Below are 21847 nucleotides of genomic sequence, written 5' to 3'. Positions count from 1 at the left end.
CAGCAATGGCAAGGGGTTGGAGCAGCAGGGGGCTGCAGAGAATGGCAATGGGCCTGCTTCAGGGGCAAGTGCCCAATGACACCCCCCCCAGTGCCATTCCTGTGAATGGGACTCTGGTGGCAGAGTGGAGATGAAAGACTCAGTTCATACTTCCCAGCACTGCTACTATCCAGAGTGTCATATATTTGTGTTTAGTTACATATGATCTTAACATCTATATTTCAGGGTTGTTTGTCTGTCACCATCATTTCCAAAGCATAGCATATTAACAAGAGGTTTATGTTCTTTCAAAGCAAGAGCTGGTATTCTGGAGAAAAAGATGACAGACATAAATAGGTTCTCCTACCCATTTCCCAGACCTAGAGCAGACTGCATAACCACCATTCTCATGGGCTTCAAAGCAACTCACAATTATTTATCATTTATCTAGACCTGAAATGACAACAAGCACTAAAGATTAGTGCTACACTGCAGAGAGGCACAACAGATACACAATTCAGTGGTTTCCAAGAGATGTGTTTTTCTAATAGTTTGGGCCCAGGGCTTTCAAACATGCTATATATCCATTCCCCATGCGTAAAAACAAGAATGGATTCAAACCCAAAAGGGATAATGTATTATTGCATCTTTCAGAGAGTGTCTTTTGTGAGAGACATAATAGGAGAATTATCCTTTGCACAGGGATCAACAGGGATCACTTCTTGCAAACAAAATGGAAAGATGAATCATTCTCTGTTTTCCTCCAATGCTTCAACATCCCTTGGACCCAATGTGACGTGTAACGCCATCACCTGCTTGGATCAGGCCAGGGAAAAGAAATACAAGTTTGGTCTTGGGGTGCTTATGATCCTTGGCATGCTTCTGGGTATTTGGTTCAACGGAACCATCATTCTACTAACCATCAAGCACAAATTTCTCAGGGTTCCTATTAATTACGCTGTGGTGAACTTGTCGGTTGCAGACATGGGCAGTCTAGTGATTGGACTCTGCCCCACGACGGATGCTAATCTGCATGGGTATTACTTTGAAAACAAGTATTTCTGCATCTTCCAGGGCTTTTCCGTTGCTCTGTTTGGTAAGTGATTCCCACCTACCCACCTATCTAGATTTATGTGTGTCATTGCTAATGGAAGTTCTGCTGCATACATAGTAGTCTATACATGCATTTATACAACCCATGTTGCATACGCAGATAGAAATCTGTGGGGAATCACTGTCAGACATAGGATAATGTGAGCACAACTATAGCGAAGAAACAAATATTAAGTCAGAATGGAGATAATAATTGCTTGGGGTTTTTTCCTTGAATAAATTGATGGTGACAATCAGTTTGGGGCTTGTTCCAATTTGACGTTTCAGATGATTAAAAAAATATATTAATGTTGACCTTCCCAATTTCCAATTTGAGGAATTTTCAGTATATAAGTGGAATTTGAGGAATTCTCAGTATGTAAGTAAACATTTTGTTAAGCTCTAGACACTACAGTCTAGTGAAAATGTAACTCAGTACCTGAACTACATATATATTAAGGGAAGGCATCTGAACTGGAAACCCACATCTGAATCATATTTGTGAATCTTCAAGGAATTCAATATATAAGCTTCATCTACCACTGGAGTGAAAATTTGGATGGTTGCCTGGAGAGTTTTAAGTTAGTTATCACATAGATGAAAAGGTGGGAAGCTCACAGCACCCATCTCCTTCCTTTCTGCAGCCACCTCCTGGACATGCCTGCTAGTATGTGGATGAATGCTAGCTCAGAAGTAAAATGTCCTCTTGCTGTGGTGTGAGATGGAAAACAGGAGGGAGTCCCACCAACTGGGTGGGAAACCCCAGGCCCAGCGATCATTCAACAGCAACCAAGCAAGCAAACCACCCACCCACCCACATATTCTTCAAACTCCTGTGGTTTCTCTTGTGGGGAGGCCTAGAATTTGACACCTTCTTCTCATTCTGGACAAGCTGCTAGCAGAGGCAGATTTAGGGCAGCATGACAGGTTTCCCTGCACTGGATGCTGAGCTGTGTGTGTTTGTGCTGCAGGGTGTCACACTATGACGTAGCGCACATGCAGAATAGAAGGCGAGAGGTGTGAGAGGTGTGAATTTTGGCCTTACACAGGGCGCTGCTGACATTTGAAAGACCAAGGCACATCCCTGTTGCTAGCTTTACAACCATTACAGACACTCCAGAAAAGACCACCTAATGTGGTTTTCTCATTCAGGTTTATGAAGCATGATACTTAGTATGGTTAGGGTTGCTTCTTAAGCATCACCAAGAAACAGCAAATGTTTCAACAAGAAAAGAGAACAGAGAGCACAGATTTGCATAAAAGTTGCATATATGCTAATTTAGAAATAATTACAATACTTTATAGGATTACATCTTACTGTATTGGGGTCGACTTTGATCAGGTGACCTGTGTGATTGCTCATTTGGCTGTCCGGGGACTAACTGTTGATGGTCAACTTCAAGGTCTCTTTAAACTGGACTTGTCCTGGACAGCCCTTTGAACAGAGGATGCCTTTGCATAAAGGACTGTCCACTGTAAAATAGGGTACATGCGGACTGCTGGGTCCACATTTCATCTCCATGGTGAGCTTATTAGGTGGTTTTGAGCAAGCAACTTGTTTCTCGGCCTCAGTCTAGGCCCTTTGTCTGCATCACCACCACCATCAGTAGTAGTTCTATTATTGTTTTTTATTACCTGCCCTTAACCAGCAGAGGATGGGTATTAAAAACAGTTAAAACAAAGTGCAATCGCAGGAACAGGGTGGATCCTGAAAACATGTATCTCAGGTGTCAAAGGCCGGAGTAAAGAAATGCATCTTCAGCATTTGCTGAAAGCTGTATTGTATAGGTACCAGATACACCTCTGTGGGAAGTGAATCCCACAATTTAGGGGTTGCCACAAAGAATGCCCTCCCCCAGGACACCCCCCCAACTTCTGAGGGTGGTGGAAGGCCCTTTCTTGGTATTTCCCCCTCAGCCTGCCTTATAAGGAAGTGAAATATTAGTGAAATAGTACTTGTGAAGTGATTTGAACCCTGAAAGTTCTATACGAATGACAAGAAGAAGAATAATAGTAAAGGGTCCCCGTGGAGCAGTCAGGAGGGCCTTGGAAAAAGTCATTACCTCTTACACTTAATTTTCCTGAGTCCAGTGAGGCAAGAACCTGACCTAAATAAACATTAATTTCCTATACAGGGTCACACCCACACCACACACACAAAGTCCACTGAAAGCATGTGGCTTCCCAATATGAGAACTGTAGTTTGTCAAGGGTTCTGGAAACTGTAGCTCTCTGAGGGGTAAACTACTGTTCCCAGGATTCTTTGGGGGCAAGCCATGTGCTTTAAACGTATGGCATGGATGCAGGCCTGTGCAGAGCTTGTCTAAGGCATGGGCTGAGAGTCTGGAAGGCCCCTGGCAAGGCCCCCCTAGCCTGCTTAGCTCTCTGAGACTGGGGGCAAGTGTACCTGGCTGCCCCCTCCCTCTGCAGCAGCCTGTGTGGATGTGACCTGAGTGGATGCTTACACGGCCAGTGAGGGAATGTGCTGGGAAAAGGGTTGGCAAGGCATCCTGCAGCCACTTTCCTCTTTTGCCACCATTATGGCAGCATCCTAGCCAGGGTTCTGGAGAAGCTTTCCCCCCTGAGAACAAGCATGCATTAATCCTTCCTCTTCCCGCTGTAGGGCTGGTGGCCCTTTGGTCTGTTGTGGTGTGTGCTGTGGAGAGGTACCTGGTGGTTTGCAGGCCATTCAAAGGCATCCAGTTTGGGAAGAAACATGCCCTCCTGGCGCTCCTGTTTACCTGGCTCTGGTGTATCATGTGGACTCTGCCACCGCTTTTTGGTTGGAGTAGCTACGATGTGGAAGGCATTGCCTCAAACTGCGCTCTGGCCTGGCACAGAGAAGACTGGAACAGCCGCAGTTACCACTTGTCTCTCTTCGTGTGGTGCTTCCTGCTTCCTTTGGCCCTTATCCTCTGGTCCTACGGCAAGCTCATTTACGTCCTCAAACAGGTGAGTCGTCCTCAAACAGGTGAGTCACCCACCCTGCTTCCACATAGCAGAGGAAATCATTCACTAGTTCTGCTAAGAGTCTGGAATGCATGTTCCAAAAGGGTTCTTGCAACTGATTTCTACAGTTGGGTAGCCTGAGGCCTAGAAGAAAACAAGAGAATTTCTGCTTTGTACCATACTCAGGACGCTTGCAGGCCCTTGCTACTTTCAAGTGAGGTTCGGTCACATACTGGCAAATTCGAGTTGCGCAATTAAAGTTGATTTGGAGCTCTGGCCCAACAAACCCACTCCCTCCCAAAACTGGTTGCAATAAGGCAAGCAATGGGAAAATGCACTGCAAAGAGTGGGATGACTTTTGTTTGACGTAATACCATCTAACCTCCTGCAAGTAAATGGGGATGAAGGCTCAGTAAGTAGCTGGTGCTGTCTAACACCCCAAAAACTTTGTGCTAACAAATCGGGATGAAGGCTCCATAGACAGGTTGTCTTCTGATTGTTCCATTAGTATAAGCATTTCCGCTTCCCAGATGGAACAATCTAGCCTTCCCTTCTTTTATGCTTGTTCTCCCTGTCCAGAGTGGATTTGGGGGAGGAGGTGGGGGAAGTCCCATTATGGTATTGGGAGACCTTGCTCTGGCTTCCCGTTGCAGGACAGCTCAATTTAATCCAGCCCTGAGTTTTTAAATGGAGGGTGAGGAACATTTTTTCAGTCTGAGGGCTGCGTTCCTTTCCAGGCAGCCTTCTTCCTTTCAAAGTACACACACACAGAGAAAACCTTGCAAAGCCTTTCCATGCATTTAAATGGAGAGCTATTTCAATGAGTGCAAAAGGTTTGTGAGCAGGGCCGGATTTAGGTTTGATGAGGCTCTAAGCTACTGAAGGTAATGGGGCCCTTTATATGTCCAGCTGTCCTTTGCCAACAACAAATTGTCGCTGTTTTTTGTGTTGAATATATGCTATATGGTAATTTATGGACCTAATAGGTATCTAAAGCCATTTGCACCTAACAAAATATGTATTTTATCAAAGTAATTGCTGAACTGAAATACAATTAAGAAATATATTAATACTGAAATACAATTAAGAAGAAGTATATTAATAGTATATTATATAGTATATTAATAGGGACATGGGTGGCGCTGTGGTCTAAACCACGGAGCCTAGGGCTTGCCGATCAGAAGGTTGGCGGTTCGAATATCCGTGATGGGGTGAGCTCCTGTTGCTCGGTCCCTGCTCCTGCCAACCTAGCAGTTTGAAAGCACATCAAAGTGCAAGTAGATAAATAGGTACCGCTCTGGCGGGAAGGTAAACGGTGTTTCTGTGCACTGCTTTGGTTCGCCAGAAGCGGCTTAGTCATGCTGGCCACATGACCCGGAAGCTGTACGCCGGCTCCCTCGGCCAATAAAGCGAGATGAGCGCCGCAACCCCAGAGTCGGCCACGACTGGACCTAATGGTCAGGGGTCCCTTTACCTTTACCCATATCAATAGTGAAATAATTATTAAGCTCTAACTTAAAATGATTATTATTCATAACAAACTTAATAATGCAAACACCTTTTTTCCTTTTGATTTTTTTGGGGGCCCCCAAGAGAGTGGAGCCCTAAGCTATTGCTTGTTTAGCTTATACGTAAATCCGGCACAAATTGTGAGCCTGGAGCTGAGTCTTCCACTGACACGAATGGAGACAGAATCCCCTTGCACAGCAGTCCCTTTATGTATCCGAGCTCTGGATCAGATTAGGAACAGAGGAAGCTGCTTTACTCTGAGTCAGGTCATTGGTATCATCTAGCTCAGTATTGTCTACACTGATGGCAGCAACTCACTGATTTCAAGTGGGGTCTTTCTTAGCCCTACCTGGAACTGCTGGGGATTGAACCAGGGGCCTTCTGCATGCAAGGCAGGAACTCTGCCACTGAGCCACAGATTTTAGGATCAGACCAACACTGAAGAAATCTAGGCAAAATTCCATGATGTTTCAACTTATGTTTAACTTGAAAAGGTATGTGTGGGTGGGTGTGAAATGGCAAAAGAAAAAGAAAGAAAGAGCAACAACCGATCGTTCAGTCTTGGGGAGACAATACATACTTAGGCTCCAGTAACAACTGTCTGACCTTAAGGCATTTGAAGGAGGCATGTCCTTTGCACTAATATGACTTGCAGCTATTTATAGGCACATTATTTCAGGGCATGCTGGGAATACTTAGCGCAGGCATTGTTTAGCAGCTGCCACCGCTTTCCATTCTTTATTGTTGTCTCTGGAGTCCCTCCTCTTTGACTCGTTTGCATCCATGGATGGCTGCCGTTGTTTTAGTTGAAGCATTTAAACTGCTGCAAAAAGCAGAGAAAGCAGCGTATTCATTTCTGTGAGCCACTGGAAGAGCCCACAAAGTCTTAAGACGCAGAAGATGAAAAGAAGAAATCGCCCCGTAGCCTAAATCTTCATCTGACCATTTCAGCAGTTCCTTCTGCTACCAGCCCCCAGTCTTATAGTAATACATTGCATTTCATCCTCTCTCTTCTTAGGTGGCAAAAAGTGGCATAGCCCAGAGCAATTCGACTCAGCGGGCTGAGACTCAGGTGACCAAGACGGTTGTCATTATGATCCTGGCCTTTCTTCTCAGCTGGGTGCCTTATGCTGCCTTTGCCCTGACCAGAGTGGTGAATCCAGAAGTCATCATGGGTCCCCAAATCCAGAGCATCCCTATGTATATGGCTAAAACAGGCACCGTATACAATCCAGTCATTTACATATGTCTGAATAAGCAGGTAAATCTACCTTGCAGTGTTGCAAATTAAACATGTGTGCTTTGTTGTTTACCTAGGAAGAATAATATGACCTTGTTGTGATTGGCTTAAAGGCAAAATGTTCTGGATTATGGCACTGATTATATTCACCAAGTCAGTTAATAGCTCACGCCCTGCGTTTCCTAGTTGTTGTTGCTGCTGGTATCCGTCTGTCTCAAGAGACAACCAAGTGTGCCTTCAGGGATGAAGCCAAACCGCTGCGCTAGCAACACCAGTGACCTCCCCAGGGTGCAAGTCTGAGCAGTGTGTATGGAGGTCCTGGGCTGCCCAGATGACAAGAACTCCCTCCGGGCCTCACTGACATGGTCCAAAGAAAAGCAGAGCAATACGTTTGGCACCAGCTTGGCCGCAGGAGTTGCTGGAAAGAGGGCATACAAGGCACCATCCAACCATCTTTGGGACTCCACTCTGGATTTGTGTAGTGTGTACTTCTTAGCCTTTTCTTCTCCCGAAGATATCCCGCAAGGGATAGCAGCACCAAAGTGACTTCCCTGGAGTGCAAACTACCCCAGAAGGAGAACAATATGTCCCCCACCAGAGGTACTACCCCTTCCAAGCTGTAGAACAGAGATAATATCTGATGGCATGACTTGCAAATTTGAAATGTGAATACATTTCTAGTAGGCCTCAGATGGTCCAGCCTGTTAAAACAGAATCATAATCAAGTTTATTTACATGCCCCTTTTATGAATAATGCTAAAAATGGCTCACAGGAACACTAAACTAATCGAGATTGCTTTAACGCTGCTTATCTGACCTCCTGGCTGGATTAGTAGCATTCTAGCCAAATTGCCATCGAGAAGCAGGATAACTTCAAGGAAGTTTATTGTATTTCTGTCCTTAGAAAAGTGGACCAATGCCAAGATGAAGCATTCGGTTTAAAAGATGTGCTTGTGAGAACATTAAGAAAGAGTAGAGAAGGTGCAAGATTGCCATTGAACCAGATTTAAAGCTGCCCCACTGATAATATCTGCCAAAAGCCTGCTTTTCTTTTATTAAAGTAGCCTCAACTGTAGCCAGTTGTTCAGCTGCATACAGTCACATGCTATAAAATGCAATTTAGATGATATAAAAATAATAACAATGCTGGTATTTCTTCTCTACTTCTGTGAGAGGGGGCAGTCCTGGAGAACTCTTCATGATCACATTATTATCTAGGTTGGGCGAACTGATATAGTAGCTTCATGGCTCTGAATCAAGACTATGTTTTAAAACTGCTGCAGTGGCAGTATCTAAGGCTCTGCTTGTGTCTTCTCCCTCCCTTCCTTTCAGTATCGAGAAAAAGTTGTGACCTCCTTAGCATGCCTACAGAAGTGTTCGATCAGTAAGTACAGTAGGTCAAGATCTCTGGCTACAGCTCTGAAGAGACTGCAAGGGAACCAGGTCAGCTGCAACACGAACAGGGTAGCCCCTGAGGGTGGACTGAACATCAGCAAGAACCTCCTCTTGCCAAACATAAACTACTGTAGTGACGAATCCTTCTCTGAATAGCCTCATATGCCACTGCTTGTTCTGCTGCTAGTATCTGGCACAAGAATTGGCTCATGATCTTCACTGACCCACACTAGGATGGGTTCCGCATGTGGATAACAGTTAACACTTTGGTGGAAGGTGGAGTTGGGCTATAGCAAAAATGGAAGTCACTGCCAAGACCGAACATTCTACAGGACGCGGCTGCAATTGAAAGCTTGATCGCACCAGGTTTTTCTGTTGATTGACTGGATGCTCTGTCTGCAGTGTAATAGTGGAGAAGCATACATACGTTTCCGTTCAGGATTGCTGCAGTTAGATAACTGTACACCAGAGTAGCAAGGTATAGTTTCCCTACTCCTGGCTGCCACATGTCTGGAAGTCGCTGAAAACTGGTAGTGAAGAGTATGGAATATTGCTCTTTCAGAACATCTAACTTATCATCCCAGAATAATAGAAGGCATGGCAAAGCACAATGAATTTGATAACATTTGGCTTCCCTTTGTAAGTTTTATTCATAGGTCAAGTGCAACTCAAACCTTTCAGTGTTTCTCCGTAAAAATGACTGATATCTTGCTGCATTGTGACTGCAGGTCATGTTTTTGCTGTCAATGTTGCATCTTCAATCACTGATCCTGTGTTACCTGTTTTATTGTTTCTGTTAAAACCAACTATATATATATATATATATATATATATATATATATATATATATAAACACAGCATGACATCTTTTGGCTCAAAGGAATTTAGATGATGTTCTCATGCCAAGGTTATTCTACGAGTCAAAAGTGTCCAGAATGACAAGTGGGCAGAGGGCAACCTGATCCTTTTGGATTGCCAAAGCTAGCAAGCCGCCTTCTCTTTTCACACAATGAAGCTCTGGCTTTAGAGTGCATTATTCCATGTTGCATTGTGTCACACGAGGCTATTTTGAGCTGGAAGCTGTTGAGACCATATTTGGGAAAGTCTTGCACGGCAGGACACAGCTGAAGGTCAGTGATGACAAAAGCCTTCCAATAAAGGCAGTTTCCCAATTGCAATGGAAGCAGGGACACAAACCCTTTTGAGTCCTCTACTGGCACTCACTTCAAAAAATGCTATTCAGTGTCACCGTTAAAGTTTCAAGAACTTAGAAAATATTCAACTGATTGGAGGAGAAAAGGAGGATTGAGCCTATATGTGTAGTTAGCTTGTTAACATCTGGCTTCTCCGTCTCCAGCTTGAATGGAATTCTAGCAAACTCCATCACCATTTTATTACCCATGCCACCTCTTTTTTAAATCACAGAATTTAAAAATGGCCCAGCACATGTACAAATGAAGAACATACAGTAAGAGAAAGCAGAGCAGAAAACACAGGATTTGAAATGTACAGCTTAATATGTTACTATTTAGTGTAATAAGAGAGTACTAGCTGAGCAATTTATGGCACAAAGACAGCTACCACATAATGCATATAGTTTGCAAATAATAAAAAATAATTAGTAATTAAATGATAGAAAGGGACGCAAGTGGCATTGTGGGTTAAACCACAGAGCCTAGGACTTGCCGATCAGAAGGTCAGTGGTTCGAATCCCCGCGATGGGGTGAGCTCCCATTGCTCAGTCCCTGCTCCTGCCAACCTAGCAGTTCGAAAGCACGTCAAAGTGCAAGTAGATCAATAGGTACCGCTCCGGCAGGAAGGTAAACGGCATTTCTGTGTGTTGCTCTGGTTCGCCAGAAGCGGCTAAGTCATGCTGGCCACATGACCCGGAAGCTGTACGCCGGCTCCCTCGGCCAATAAAGCGAGATGAGCGCCACAACCCCAGAGTTGGTCATGACTGGACCTAATGGTCAGGGGTCCCTTTACCTTTACCTAAATGATAGAAAAATATCAGCCTAGGTGCTATTCATCATGATTAGGGGTTATGTTATGGATGGGGAAACTGCCCCTCCAGATGCTGTTACTCCAACTACCATCATCCCTGACCATTGGCCATGCTGGCTGGCACCAAAAGGAGCTGACCCACTAACATCTGGAGGCCTGTAGGTTCCACAGTCTCTGGTCCTTTTGTGACACAAGGGAAGGAGAAAGTTTGTAAGCTTGAGGCACATTCTTGTAATGCAGGCCAATGATCGCAGATGATGGTGTTGCAACTCACCTTCATCTGGAGGGCCGTAAGTTAACAATCTTCAATATACGGTAATTCCAGATCACAGCATTACATCTAAATTAAGTCAGCTATCTCAAAGCTCAGTTGAGAACAATGAAGTGGTCACATGTACGTAAGTTTATTTCTGTCACAGGAGTGGGACATCCCTTAAAAGTATAGAATTCTAGAACCCTACTTAGTGTCATTCAGCTAAAGCATGGGTAGGCAACCTAAGGCCGGGGGTCGGATCCAGCCCAATCGCCTTCCAAATCCAGTCTGTGGACAGTCCGGGAATCAACCTGTTTTTACATGAGTAGAATGTGTGCTTTTATTTAAAATGCATCTCTGGGTTATTTGTGGGACATAGGAATTTGTTCATTTTTTTCCCTTTCCAAAATATAGTCTGGCCCCCCACAAGGTCTGAGGGACAGGGGACCTGCCTCCTGCTGAAAAGGTTTGCTGACCCCTGAGCTAAAGGGTGGAACTTGGGCTTTGTCCTAAGATTATTAGGAGTCAACATGGTATCTGAAGATCCCATAAAGCAGTGATTACTATGCATAGTCACTTCAGGGGCAGATAGGATCTATAGGGCTGAGGTATTGTTTAGGGGCATTTGTTGCTATCATTGATATTCTTTTTTAGCTCTTATCATGACATATGGAAATATGGATTTTGTTGTGTACTTTTTGATGTGCTTTATTATGACTACTTCTGTAATTGTGTAAATCTTTTCATCTTGTTAGCTGCCTTGAGCATTGGTTTAACTATGGAAATGTGGCGTACAAATGACAGAAAGGCAGTATTATATAGCTTTGTCCCTAAATGGCTCCTCTGTTTATGTAAGATAGGGGGCTGCTTTCTGCTAAACTCCCCTTCCATATATTCCTTTGTTCCCACTAGACCTTCAAAGTGCAGATTTTCTGGAGTGGACTAAGGAAAGCCCCATTTATTCCCGAGTTAGGAACCAAGCCTGCCTTAGATTACATGCTACAAGTAATCAGACCTTATTCATTATATTTCAGAGATAAAAGGTAGTTCATACCTAGTTGCCAAGACTTTCCATCAGAAATTCTCATATTCCCATTTTAAGTTGGATGGCATTGCTCATATGCTGAAGGCACCACCTTCTGGACAAATGGCATTATAGCAACACACACCCTGCTTATAGCTCATGCACGTCTCTACGGAATAGAGGCTATTCTATTTGAATGTTTACTCAACTTATTGTTGGTATATTCTTCCATATTGAACAGTAGCAAGGGGATTTCATACTGGAGATTAATTCTGTAGGCTCAATAGTTGTTTTAGTAACTTGGGGGCACTAGACACTGTGCACACAGGGTGTAAAACCAAATTGTTAACTACAGGCCAAAAGGGCATGAAATGTGAGAAGTACAAATTGACAATTCCACATGAAGCTTAAATGAATAGTGACATTCACAACATCATTGTGTACACTGCACTTGTGTACTTTTAAATTTCATATATAATTGTCACACTATAGCTGTTTTGGTCCAACTGTTTACATTTTCAATAAAAATAGAAAAGGAACAAATGTGTTCTCAAAAAGTAGCAACAATTTTTGTCAGTATATTCCATGACAAAGGTTCCTTTTTCAGGCTCCACCTTAAAATTCCAAGTACCAAACATATACAAAATAGATGAGGAAAATAGTTAATTTGGATATGCAAAAGAAAAAAAGAGGGTAAATTTTTGGAACTGCTGAAAGATGGGAAGGGAAGTTTGATATGTGATAATTGTTTGTTGTTTTGTTGTTTAAATGTTTGTAATAAATGAAAATTATAAACATATATGAAAAAATAAAATTCCAAGTGCCATATAGTAGCTGAAGCAGTTTGGACACACAAGCAGCCTGGTGTTGCCTTCATAGCATCATGAAATGTTCTGAAATGCACTGAGCTATAATAAAGCTTAGTTGGCACTTGTTGAGAGTACGTTTGTCCTTTCTGCATTCTCTCATTTCTTGGCCTCCCTCTCTGTATGCTTTTATATGTGATACATGTACATAGCAGTCAACGGAGTTGTAACAGTTCATGAATCAGATGAAGTCAATTATACAAGAGCTTCAGCTTTTAAGGTGCTACATTGTTTTTGCTGTAGCACACTGATACAGCTACCCTTTAGGACGTTGTTACCATGTGAAATTCATCACTCCTAGCTCTTCCCACCAACTGCACAAGGTCCCAAGAAACTATGTAAATTCTTTCACTACCATCTGTGTAACTGGGCTCCCCTATCCCAATCGTTTTGTAGGGCTCAGGATTTCCACTCCCCCAGTCTCCTGGCAGCATGCAAGCCTTTGTGCTAAGGTTAAGCCCTGCACTGCCTGAGGGTTTCTCCTCCCACCCATCCCACCCCCTCCAATTTCCCATGGCATACCCCACAATATGGAGCAACCCCTGAGCAATTTTAATACAGAGGTATCTCGGGTTAAGAACTTTGCTTCAGGATGAGAACAGAAATCGTGCTCCGGCAGCGCAGCAGCGGGAGGCCCCATTAGCTAAAGTGGTGCTTCAGGTTAAGAACAGTTTCAGGTTAAGTACAGACCTCCAGAACAAATTAAGTACTTAACCCGAGGTACCACTGTACAGGAAAATAAAGTGGGACACTTTCTCCCCAAAGGAATAAAATCACCCTCAGAAGGTGTAATCTCTTGTAGGGTCAAAACAGAAAGCACGGCATCCACACATTACACTCAATTTTATTTATACAAAACGCCTTGAGTGAAAAGATGAAAACAACTGCTAGTCAGTTGCCAAGCAAGTCAGTCCCTTTTGCCATCTGGAGGCAAGCTGGTTACTTGGCATTCTTAGCGTTGTTGGCCCGCATTTTCTTCAGCCCTTTCTTGTTGTGTTTCTTTGCAAAACGCATGTTCCGCAGGAACTTGGGATCAACCTAGAAAATGGGAGGGGGGGAGAGATATAATTTGTTTAGCAACTCATATAGCTGGGTACAAGTCCTAGTATTTACGGTGGGACAACTGACCGAGGTATAATACTACTGTGCAGTCCTGTTCTTCAATAAAGCAGCCCTTTGGTCTCGTCAGGCTCACCAACCTGCTCTGTCTGGCTCAAACCTGCCGGCTTTCCCAGTAGTCTTATGCATCTCTGTCTCTGACATCATGTTACGGTACTGTGATTAACCGCATAAAGAACCATGGTGATGGCCATAATTTAAGTGGCTATTGGTAATAGCTGGCAAACACAAAGATAAGTTTCCAAACAAAATGTAGGTGAGCAGCCCATCTAGCAAGAAGGGCAAATAAGAACATATCTCCTATATAGGCATATGTTCACAAACTCTAGACAGCAGACAATACTTGCTTCAAAAGAGACATTAGAAAAGCACTGTTCCAGGTTCTAAAAACTGCCAAGCAGGTTAGTTTCCAACATTTGTGAGCAATGAAGAAACAGACGTTTAGGAGTGTTATCAGGCTGGTTCTTTCACCGCGAGAATACCCCTTTTCCATTGCACCAAGAGACTATTCTGTATCACTCATTTCTATCCAAATAAGAATTTTAAAGCCAACTTGTAGTAAGAGGTTCCTCAACAATAGCCAAATAAGAAAAAGGCTATAGCAAAACACCAGTAATATTCAAACTCAGGCCCTCTCTGCACTATACATTTAAAGCAATCACCATACCACTTTATGTAGTAATGGCTTTCCCCAAAGATTCCTGGGAAGAGGTATTGATTGTTAAACCACTCTGAGATCAGTAGCTCTGTGAGGTGAACAGGTGTCTCCCAGCAACTCTTGGCACTTAGGAAACTACACTTCCCAGGAGTCTTTGGGGGAAAACAGGACTATTCAAAGTGGTATGATACTGCTTTAAAAGTATAGTGCAGATGGAGCCTCAAGTGTACGAAGTGCAGGTTGTATTTTGCAAGATTCAGTGAATATGACACAGACTTTATTTATCTATTTACAGAATTTACAGTGTTCTCAATTCTACAGTGAGGAATATCGTAATGAAAATAAATAGAGAAAAACAATATACCACAATTGCAAAATCATACAAAAGGACCAATAAATAACTAAATAAGTCTATCATAAATTAATCAAGCAAAATTATGACATAAAATTTCCAAATAAAGTGACACTTAATGTCATTCTCTGTTATCATACAATCTTAGCATGCAAGGCCTCTACAAGCCCACTAGTAATGGGTGAAAAGGAAAAGGGTGCTGATGAGGAATAATGCACTTACCCCCTTCAGAGATTCATATCTATTTGATCTGGGTTTCTTAATGCCATTTCTGTGCCACTTGCGAGCTGTTAAGAGATACCATTTTCACATTAAGGATAAAGGCTGTTGATATTGTCCATCACCCTTTGCCAGCTTGGTGCCCTTCAGATATTTTGGGCTACAACTCCCATCAGCTCCAGTGAGCATGACCATTCCAGGCTAGCTTTATCTGCCTCTGTCACACATGTGGGCTTTCAAAGTCCTGTGAGCTAGTGTAGAAGTCCCTAGTTAAAATCCTGAATCTGGCCAGTCCCTAGTAAGCACCAGTTTTGGCTATCTATCAAGGATGGCCAAAATTGGTGGGCTCTTGATACATGAAGCACTCAATGTCCATACAAACAAATGCTATTGGATCTTGTTTTCGAAGCATGTGCTTTCTCTGTATAACTTTCCCTTTGAGGCATGTGATTGCATTGGGAGGCAGGAAATGTCAACATACTGTCAAATGTTCTCTGTTGCCACCCTTACAAATACCATCCTGCAGCACTTTTAAAAGGTGAATTCCTGCCTACTTTTTACTTGAAATCTGTTTTAAAGGAATGAGTGTCACTCCAATGTGTATGCAGTTAGGACTAAACTGTAAATCTTCTATTCTTTCCCCAACTTCTGACAACACCTACATTGAATTAAACCCACAAGCACAGTGGCCAATGAAGCCCATGCTCTTCTATTACTCCAAATGGATACTACTCATGTAATATTATTAGTGGGAGAAAAACATGCTTGCCTACCACTGTTGGAGACCATTACATTCAAGGATGGTTTCCAAATGAGGATCATCTGGAAGCCCTGAAAGAGCTAAACTGGGGATTACTCTGGTTATGCTATGATAAACACAAGAAATGTGGGCAATTTTGGGGCCAGGCATTGACATTTATAATTGCCATGGCAAGGATGAAGCTGTTGCATGATCAGCTTTCCTCCATCAGTTGAAGATGGCAGACTCCCTGACCGACTTTCCTGAATGAAAGTGGTTTTCTGAAGCCTCCTTGGGATGTGTTTACCTCCATCAAGGCAACGGGGGAGGGGAAAGGACCAGACAACAATTGCTTGGCTAGCAGGACCAGCCAAAACTTAAGAGTGCCCTATATGAGAATGTTTACCCACTACAATTTCAGTTAGATTACAAACTAAATATAGGATACAGATATTCAGTCTTATTAAACTTGAATCTATTTTTCATGTATATTAATGTTTGCTTATAGTTATTTTGGATCAGACCAGTTATTCCTGGCACACTATGCAAGTCAAATGAAAAACATGATAGCGAAAACAATGAATTATATTTCAGCGCCCAGTTATTTGGAATTGTTAGTAAAGGGATGTGGATCCCCTCACTTATAAATACTGAAAGTTTAATCAAGATATATGTTGTTTCAAGAGGTCAACTACAGTTACCATTACTTAAAACTCTTCTGCATGCTCAGAGTTGCTAACTACATGCGTCCAACTATACCTTGATAAACAATTACTGACCACTATTCACTCCCTGACCTCTATGCGAACTTACACTGGTTGTGTGTGGTGTGGTTCTTGGACTTGGCCATGGCTTAAACCTGTGAAAAAGAATAAGAATCAGAAGTGTTCCTTTCAAACACAGAATAGCAGAAAGCCCCAAGCTCCTCAGGAACAAGTTTATGTAGAAAAACTTTAAAACCAATATCCATCTAACATCCTAAACACCTTTCTAAGATCTGCTTTGCTGAATCAGACCAAAAGGCCACCTAGTTCAGTATTATGCATCCATGCAGTTAAATGTCCCTGGGAAGTCATGAAGACAACCAGATTCCACAGATACCTGGCAATTAATTGAGACTACAGCTGCCATCCAAAACACACCAATAGGTTTGGCTGACCTCAGTGTAGACATGCACACTGTCACAGGTCTGTAGATGAAGAAGATGAAGCTCGCACGGCACAAAATGCTGATATTTCTCCACGCATTAGTATAATCTCTAGTAGCCGCAATATCACATGTGATGGGGATTGTTACACAGGAGCGAACTTCATATAAACTTGGATGCTGGATCCAATATCCTGCCAAGATACAAGGTCCAGACACCCCACAGGACAACCAAGCGGGACCCCGACCGTGCCATGGGCGATACCGGGTGCGCTTCAGCCACCCTTTCTTCCCATCTTTTCATCCATCCACCCACTCCACCTTTCAGACGCTCCAAGCTGATCTCATTCCCATCCCTCGGGCACAGAGCACGAAACGGCCTCTTAGGAAGGCGTCCCACCCCTCCTGCGCCGGCCATTCGCCGCTCTGGGGCATCCCTCGGGAAGGATGGAACTGGATCGAGAGATGGAAAGCTCACCTGAAGCTCCGCCACAGTTCAGACCAAAACCGGAAGAGAAGCGACACTCGTAAGGCATTCTGGGAAGCCACACAGCCCGGTCATAGACGCAGAACGGGCTGCGTTATTGTGTTTCAGACTGGAAACACGAGCCTCCGTTAAAATGGTTCCGCAGGAGAACATCCTCGCCTTCCGTTCCTTCCGCTGTTTATTTCCTTTTCTGAAATAAAGAGTGGACGAGCTTTGGCAGGATTTTCACGGAGTTGAGTGTGTTCCGATTTGAGATAACAGGGCGTTCCGATAAAAAGCTTCGTTGCTTCTCTGGGCAGGTTTCTTTCCTTATGGTTTATCATTGCATTGTTGCCTATCATAAGATCCACCGCAGCCCATTATAGCGTCAGATCAAGGGCGGAAAAAAGCATTTTTCTTTCTTTCTGTGGACAGAAACTGGTTTACCAGAGGCAAACCCACGACTGCAATCTCCCATGTTTTCAGAATCAGAGAAGGTTTCGCTCTGAACTCACACCTTTAAAAATTTTGCCTCCCCCGTCTAATAATGGTTTTTTATTTTTATTTTCAATTTGAACGTTTTAAAATACATTTCGGTAACCCTTTTCTTGTGATCAGGAAGGCATGCAGGCATTTGGCTCCTCGAGTTTGGCGTTTTAGGAAAGCTATCCGATACTGTAAATGTTGGCACGTTTCGAAAAACATTCCCTGACGTTGTATTTTGTATTGCAAATTTATGTCTGAAAGGAAGTCATTCTCATTAACTCAGAGTACACAAATGTGGTGGCATTGTGGTGTTTATTCTCACAGTAACCCTAAGCAGTAATGCTAGTGAGTTGCTCAATTCATTAAAGACTCGACTTTTCTACAGTGTTCCTTGTAATACCATTCAACAGCATAGTCCTGCAAGATTGTCAGTTTAAACAGCATACTCGGTTATTACTAGAACCGGTATGGTATAATGCAGGGTCTGTAATGGTAAGCTTGAATGTGTGAAATGCAGCTTTATTTCCTGCCTCAGCTGTGATGTGCCAACCTGAGGTCCATGTATTCTCTCACCTGGGGGCACTATTTGATCACAGTAGTCAAGGGAGGCTGCTAAATTGTATAACTGGTTGGACATATTAATAGATTATTGTTTCTGATGTTCTGTTTTAGTGTGTGTGTGGGGGGGGGCAGAACATCAGATTTGTATTGGCTTTTATTGATTTAAGGGGGCAACTGCCCCCCTTCACTTTAAGCTGTCACAGGTTCTAAGCTGTGTGCCTCAATCTGTGCTCCACCTGTATATTTTCTGTAACAACCTCCTTCCAAAGGGATGCAAACCTGGGTACGTGCTGCACCCCTGGAACTACTCACCATCTGTAGAAACCAAGGAAGATTATCACCATAATGCCTTTTTGAACCTCCCAGGGCATCTGGCTAGCCACTATTGTCAGGAGAATGCTGAACTAAATACAGTGGTACCTCGGGTTAAGTACTTAATTCATTCTTGAGGTCCGTACTTAACCTGAAACTGTTCTTAACCTGAAGCACCACTTTAGCTAATGGGGCCTCCTGCTGCTGCCGCGCCGCCGCAGCACGATTTCTGTTCTCATCCTGAAGCAAAGTTCTTAACCCGAGGTACTATTTCTGGGTTAGTGGAGTCTGTAACCTGAAGCATATGTGTCAGGGGTTCAGGAGCAGAGGCAAGGGCAAGGGAGGAAACAGAGAGCGAGGGAGAGGAGGCAGAAGAAAAGATGAGTGATGACGACGACCCGAGATCTCCGAGTCTTTCCAGTGAATCAGAAGATTCACAGAAAGGAGCACCAGTGGCCAGGGCAAGGGGGGAGCCTAGGGGGACACCCCAGGAAGATAGAGCCAGAGGGGACTCAGAGGGGAGCAGTTGGAAATCAGGACCAGCGTCACCGCCAGAGAGCAGGGAAGAGGAAGGGCGCCAGGGATCAAGCGCTGGCAGCTCACAACAGGGGGGAGGGCACGAGTCAGGAGTGGCCACACCTCCATCGGGGAGCGAAGAAACGGTCAGACGGAAGGTGGAAGGTTGGGCGCGCGTGCCAAGTTCAAATGCACAGGAAGGTGGCGCAGTAGGCAGCCCGGAAAGGGAGCCAGGTCCTAAAGCCCGCAGAAAGGAGGGAGAAGAGTCAGGGGGGTCAGCGTCAGCGTCAGAGGAATCCCGGAAGGAAGAGACCCCGGGGGGCAGAGGGACCCAGAGAAGAACAGTCAGGCGGAAAAGGTGGAGCAAGGCTAGGATATTAAGTTGGTGTACAAGGGGCGGAGACTCAGATGGAGCTTCGCCGATCTAACCATGAGACGTAGAGTTGCACGCAGCAGCTTGAGAATGGAAACTGTAACTCAATAAAGACTTTTATTTAATGATCGCTGGCTAGCGTGATCCTCTGTGAGCTAGGATCTGGAAGCAGCTCTGACAGTAAGCTCCATCTCTAGATTGTGGGCATCTACGTCCTCGCGGAGAGGAGAGAAAGCGGGTGCCTACTAGCGAGCTCACGAACGGCAGACAACATGACGGCCGAACAGCAGATAGTGGAACTCAGAGAAGCAGTGACACGACTGAATGCCGAGGCTCTTGCATCCAGGAAGAGAGAGGAGGACGCAGCTGCCGCCTACAGGGATCTCCAGGTCAGGTTGGAAGTGCTTACGAAGCAAGGGCAACTGACACCCAAACCGGAGGGGATTGGGTTGGGGAGACGAACAGGCGGTCTGGTCTCTCACTTCGATGGGAATTTGCAACAGTACCCCAACTTTAGAGCAGATGTAATGTGTGCACTGCAACTGCTGAACAAAGACTTTAGAGATGAGCAAGAGAAGGTGGGATTCATCATGTCCCATTTGCATGGAGATGCTAAAGCATGGCTGCGCAATTTGTGGAGAGATAAGGATCCGGCGCTCCAAAATGCGGATGCCTTTATTAAAGCGATGGATGGGTGCTTTTTATCAAGCATTGACGTGGATCTTGCTCGGCAGGAGATACATGGACTGAAGCAAGGGAGGGCCAGCGTAAGGCAGTACCATGCCCGCTTTTTCGCTTTGGTCAGTGCCCTGGAATGGGACAGAGATTCGGCTCCTGTAAGAGACCTGTTTTGGGAGGGATTGCACGGCTCGGTTAAAGATGAAATTGCGAGGGGGGAGAGACCCCGGACCACGCAGGAGATCGTTCAGAGGGCGCTGGCGGTGGGGGTGCGGCTGGAAGGACGTCCGTGGAGCAGGGACGAAGGGCGTGGAGGGCGCGAACCAGCCAGGGGCTCCTCCTTCCTTCCCAGAGAAGCAGCGCGTGCGCAATCCACGCCTCCGCCAGGAGGAGGAGCGGAACCTATGGAGGTTGGAGGTGCAAGGGCTCAGTCAGCAGCCAGAGCCCTAGCACCGGCAGCAGTGAAAGCGAAGCCTCCTAGAGGGAACAGGAAGTGTTACATCTGCGATGATCCACAGCATATGGCGAAAGAGTGTCCCCAGAGGCTCCACAAGCACACTGCAGCCTCAGCAATGGTAACTGCAGCAACGCAGCAAGGACAACCACAGCAGGGAAACGAAGGAGTCTGGTTGGCGGAAGAGGCACTGGGGCCCAGCCAGACGTGTCAGTGAAGCAGTCCCCAGAGATTTTACAGCCCATGGACCCTCTCCCGCCCAAACCGGTAGTGAAGCTCACCGCGTCGCTCCAGCTGCCCAATGGAATCACCATGGACGTGCCAATCACCATTGACTCCGGAAGCAATGCGGACTTTATAGGGCAGGACTTTGTCGACCGGCACGCTATACAGTTGCTGCCTGCCACGCTGCCCCTGCAGGTTGTCACGGTGGATGGCAGGGAGCTGCTAGGGGGGCAAGTGGTGCAGCAGACGCCACCAATGGTGATGCGACTTGGGAATCACAGGGAAATCATCAGCTTCAATGTCACTCAACTATCGGACACGCCCATTGTATTGGGCATGAGTTGGCTGGACAAGCACAGCCCGACGCTGGCTTGGTACCAGAGGCAGCTGACCTTCGGCTCTTCCTTTTGCGCTGAACACTGCATCGTGCCCAGGCAGGAAGGAGGGGAAGAGGAGTCACAGCTGCAGCTAGGCACGCTGCAAGCGGTTCCCCACAAGTACGCAGAATTTTTGGAGGTTTTCTGCGAGAAAGAGGCAGACAGGCTACCCCCCCACAGACCATATGACTGCAAAATTGACCTGCTGCCGGGGGCGGCGCTGCCCAAAGGGAAGCTGTATTCCATGTCTGAGGACGAACTGCAGGAACTCAAAGAGTTCATAGATCATAATTTGGAGCGCGGTTTCATCCGAGAGTCCAAGGCAGCGGGGGGCAGTCCGGTATTCTTTGTTAAGAAGCGGGACACGCCCCAAAAAAGACTTGTAGTGGACTTTCGCATCTTGAACAGTGTGACCAAGCCATCGGACTTCCCCATGCCCCGAATCGACGACCTCCTCGCAAAGGTACGGAAGGGCAGAGTGTTCACCAAGTTGGACCTGCGAGGGGCATACAACCTCATTCGCATGCGGGAGGGAGATGAGTGGAAGACAGCCATGTTCACGCCCCTGGGCACCTACGAATATAGAGTTATGCCTTTTGGATTGCAAAATGGCTCCCACGTTTTTCAAGCTTTCATGCATCACGTGTTGGCGGGGCTCCTCTACAAAACGTGCGTCTGTTTCTTGGATGACATCCTGATCTTTTCGGAATCGCAGCAGGAGCATGACAGACACGTCAAGGAAGTGCTGAGCAGGCTACAGCAACATAGGCTTTACGCCAAGCTGGAGAAGTGCCAATTCGACGTGACCGAGGTGGATTTCCTGGGCTACAAGTTGTCTGATAAAGGGCTCGCCAT

General features: G+C 45.1%; 1 protein-coding gene across 1 annotated transcript; it reads right to left on the bottom strand.

The window, feature by feature from the left end:
• Nucleotides 1–13139: 13139 nt before the first annotated feature.
• Nucleotides 13140–17132, bottom strand: RPL29 (ribosomal protein L29). The gene is made up of 4 exons (XM_080995409.1): nt 17023–17132; nt 16212–16257; nt 14663–14727; nt 13140–13349 (listed from the first exon to the last, which is right to left on the bottom strand). Exons 2-4 carry the CDS (start codon nt 16246–16248, stop codon nt 13251–13253), a joined length of 201 nt encoding a protein of 66 aa, XP_080851535.1. The 5' UTR covers nt 16249–16257; nt 17023–17132; the 3' UTR covers nt 13140–13250.
• Between the last annotated feature and the right edge of the window lie 4715 nt (nt 17133–21847).

The sequence above is a fragment of the Podarcis pityusensis genome (assembly GCF_964106645.2).
Source record: "Podarcis pityusensis genome assembly, chromosome: 2".
NCBI classification, from domain to species: domain Eukaryota; kingdom Metazoa; phylum Chordata; class Lepidosauria; order Squamata; family Lacertidae; genus Podarcis; species Podarcis pityusensis.
The sequence above is the reverse complement of the archived record's forward strand: the minus strand, read 5'-3'. Positions and strand labels throughout refer to the sequence as shown.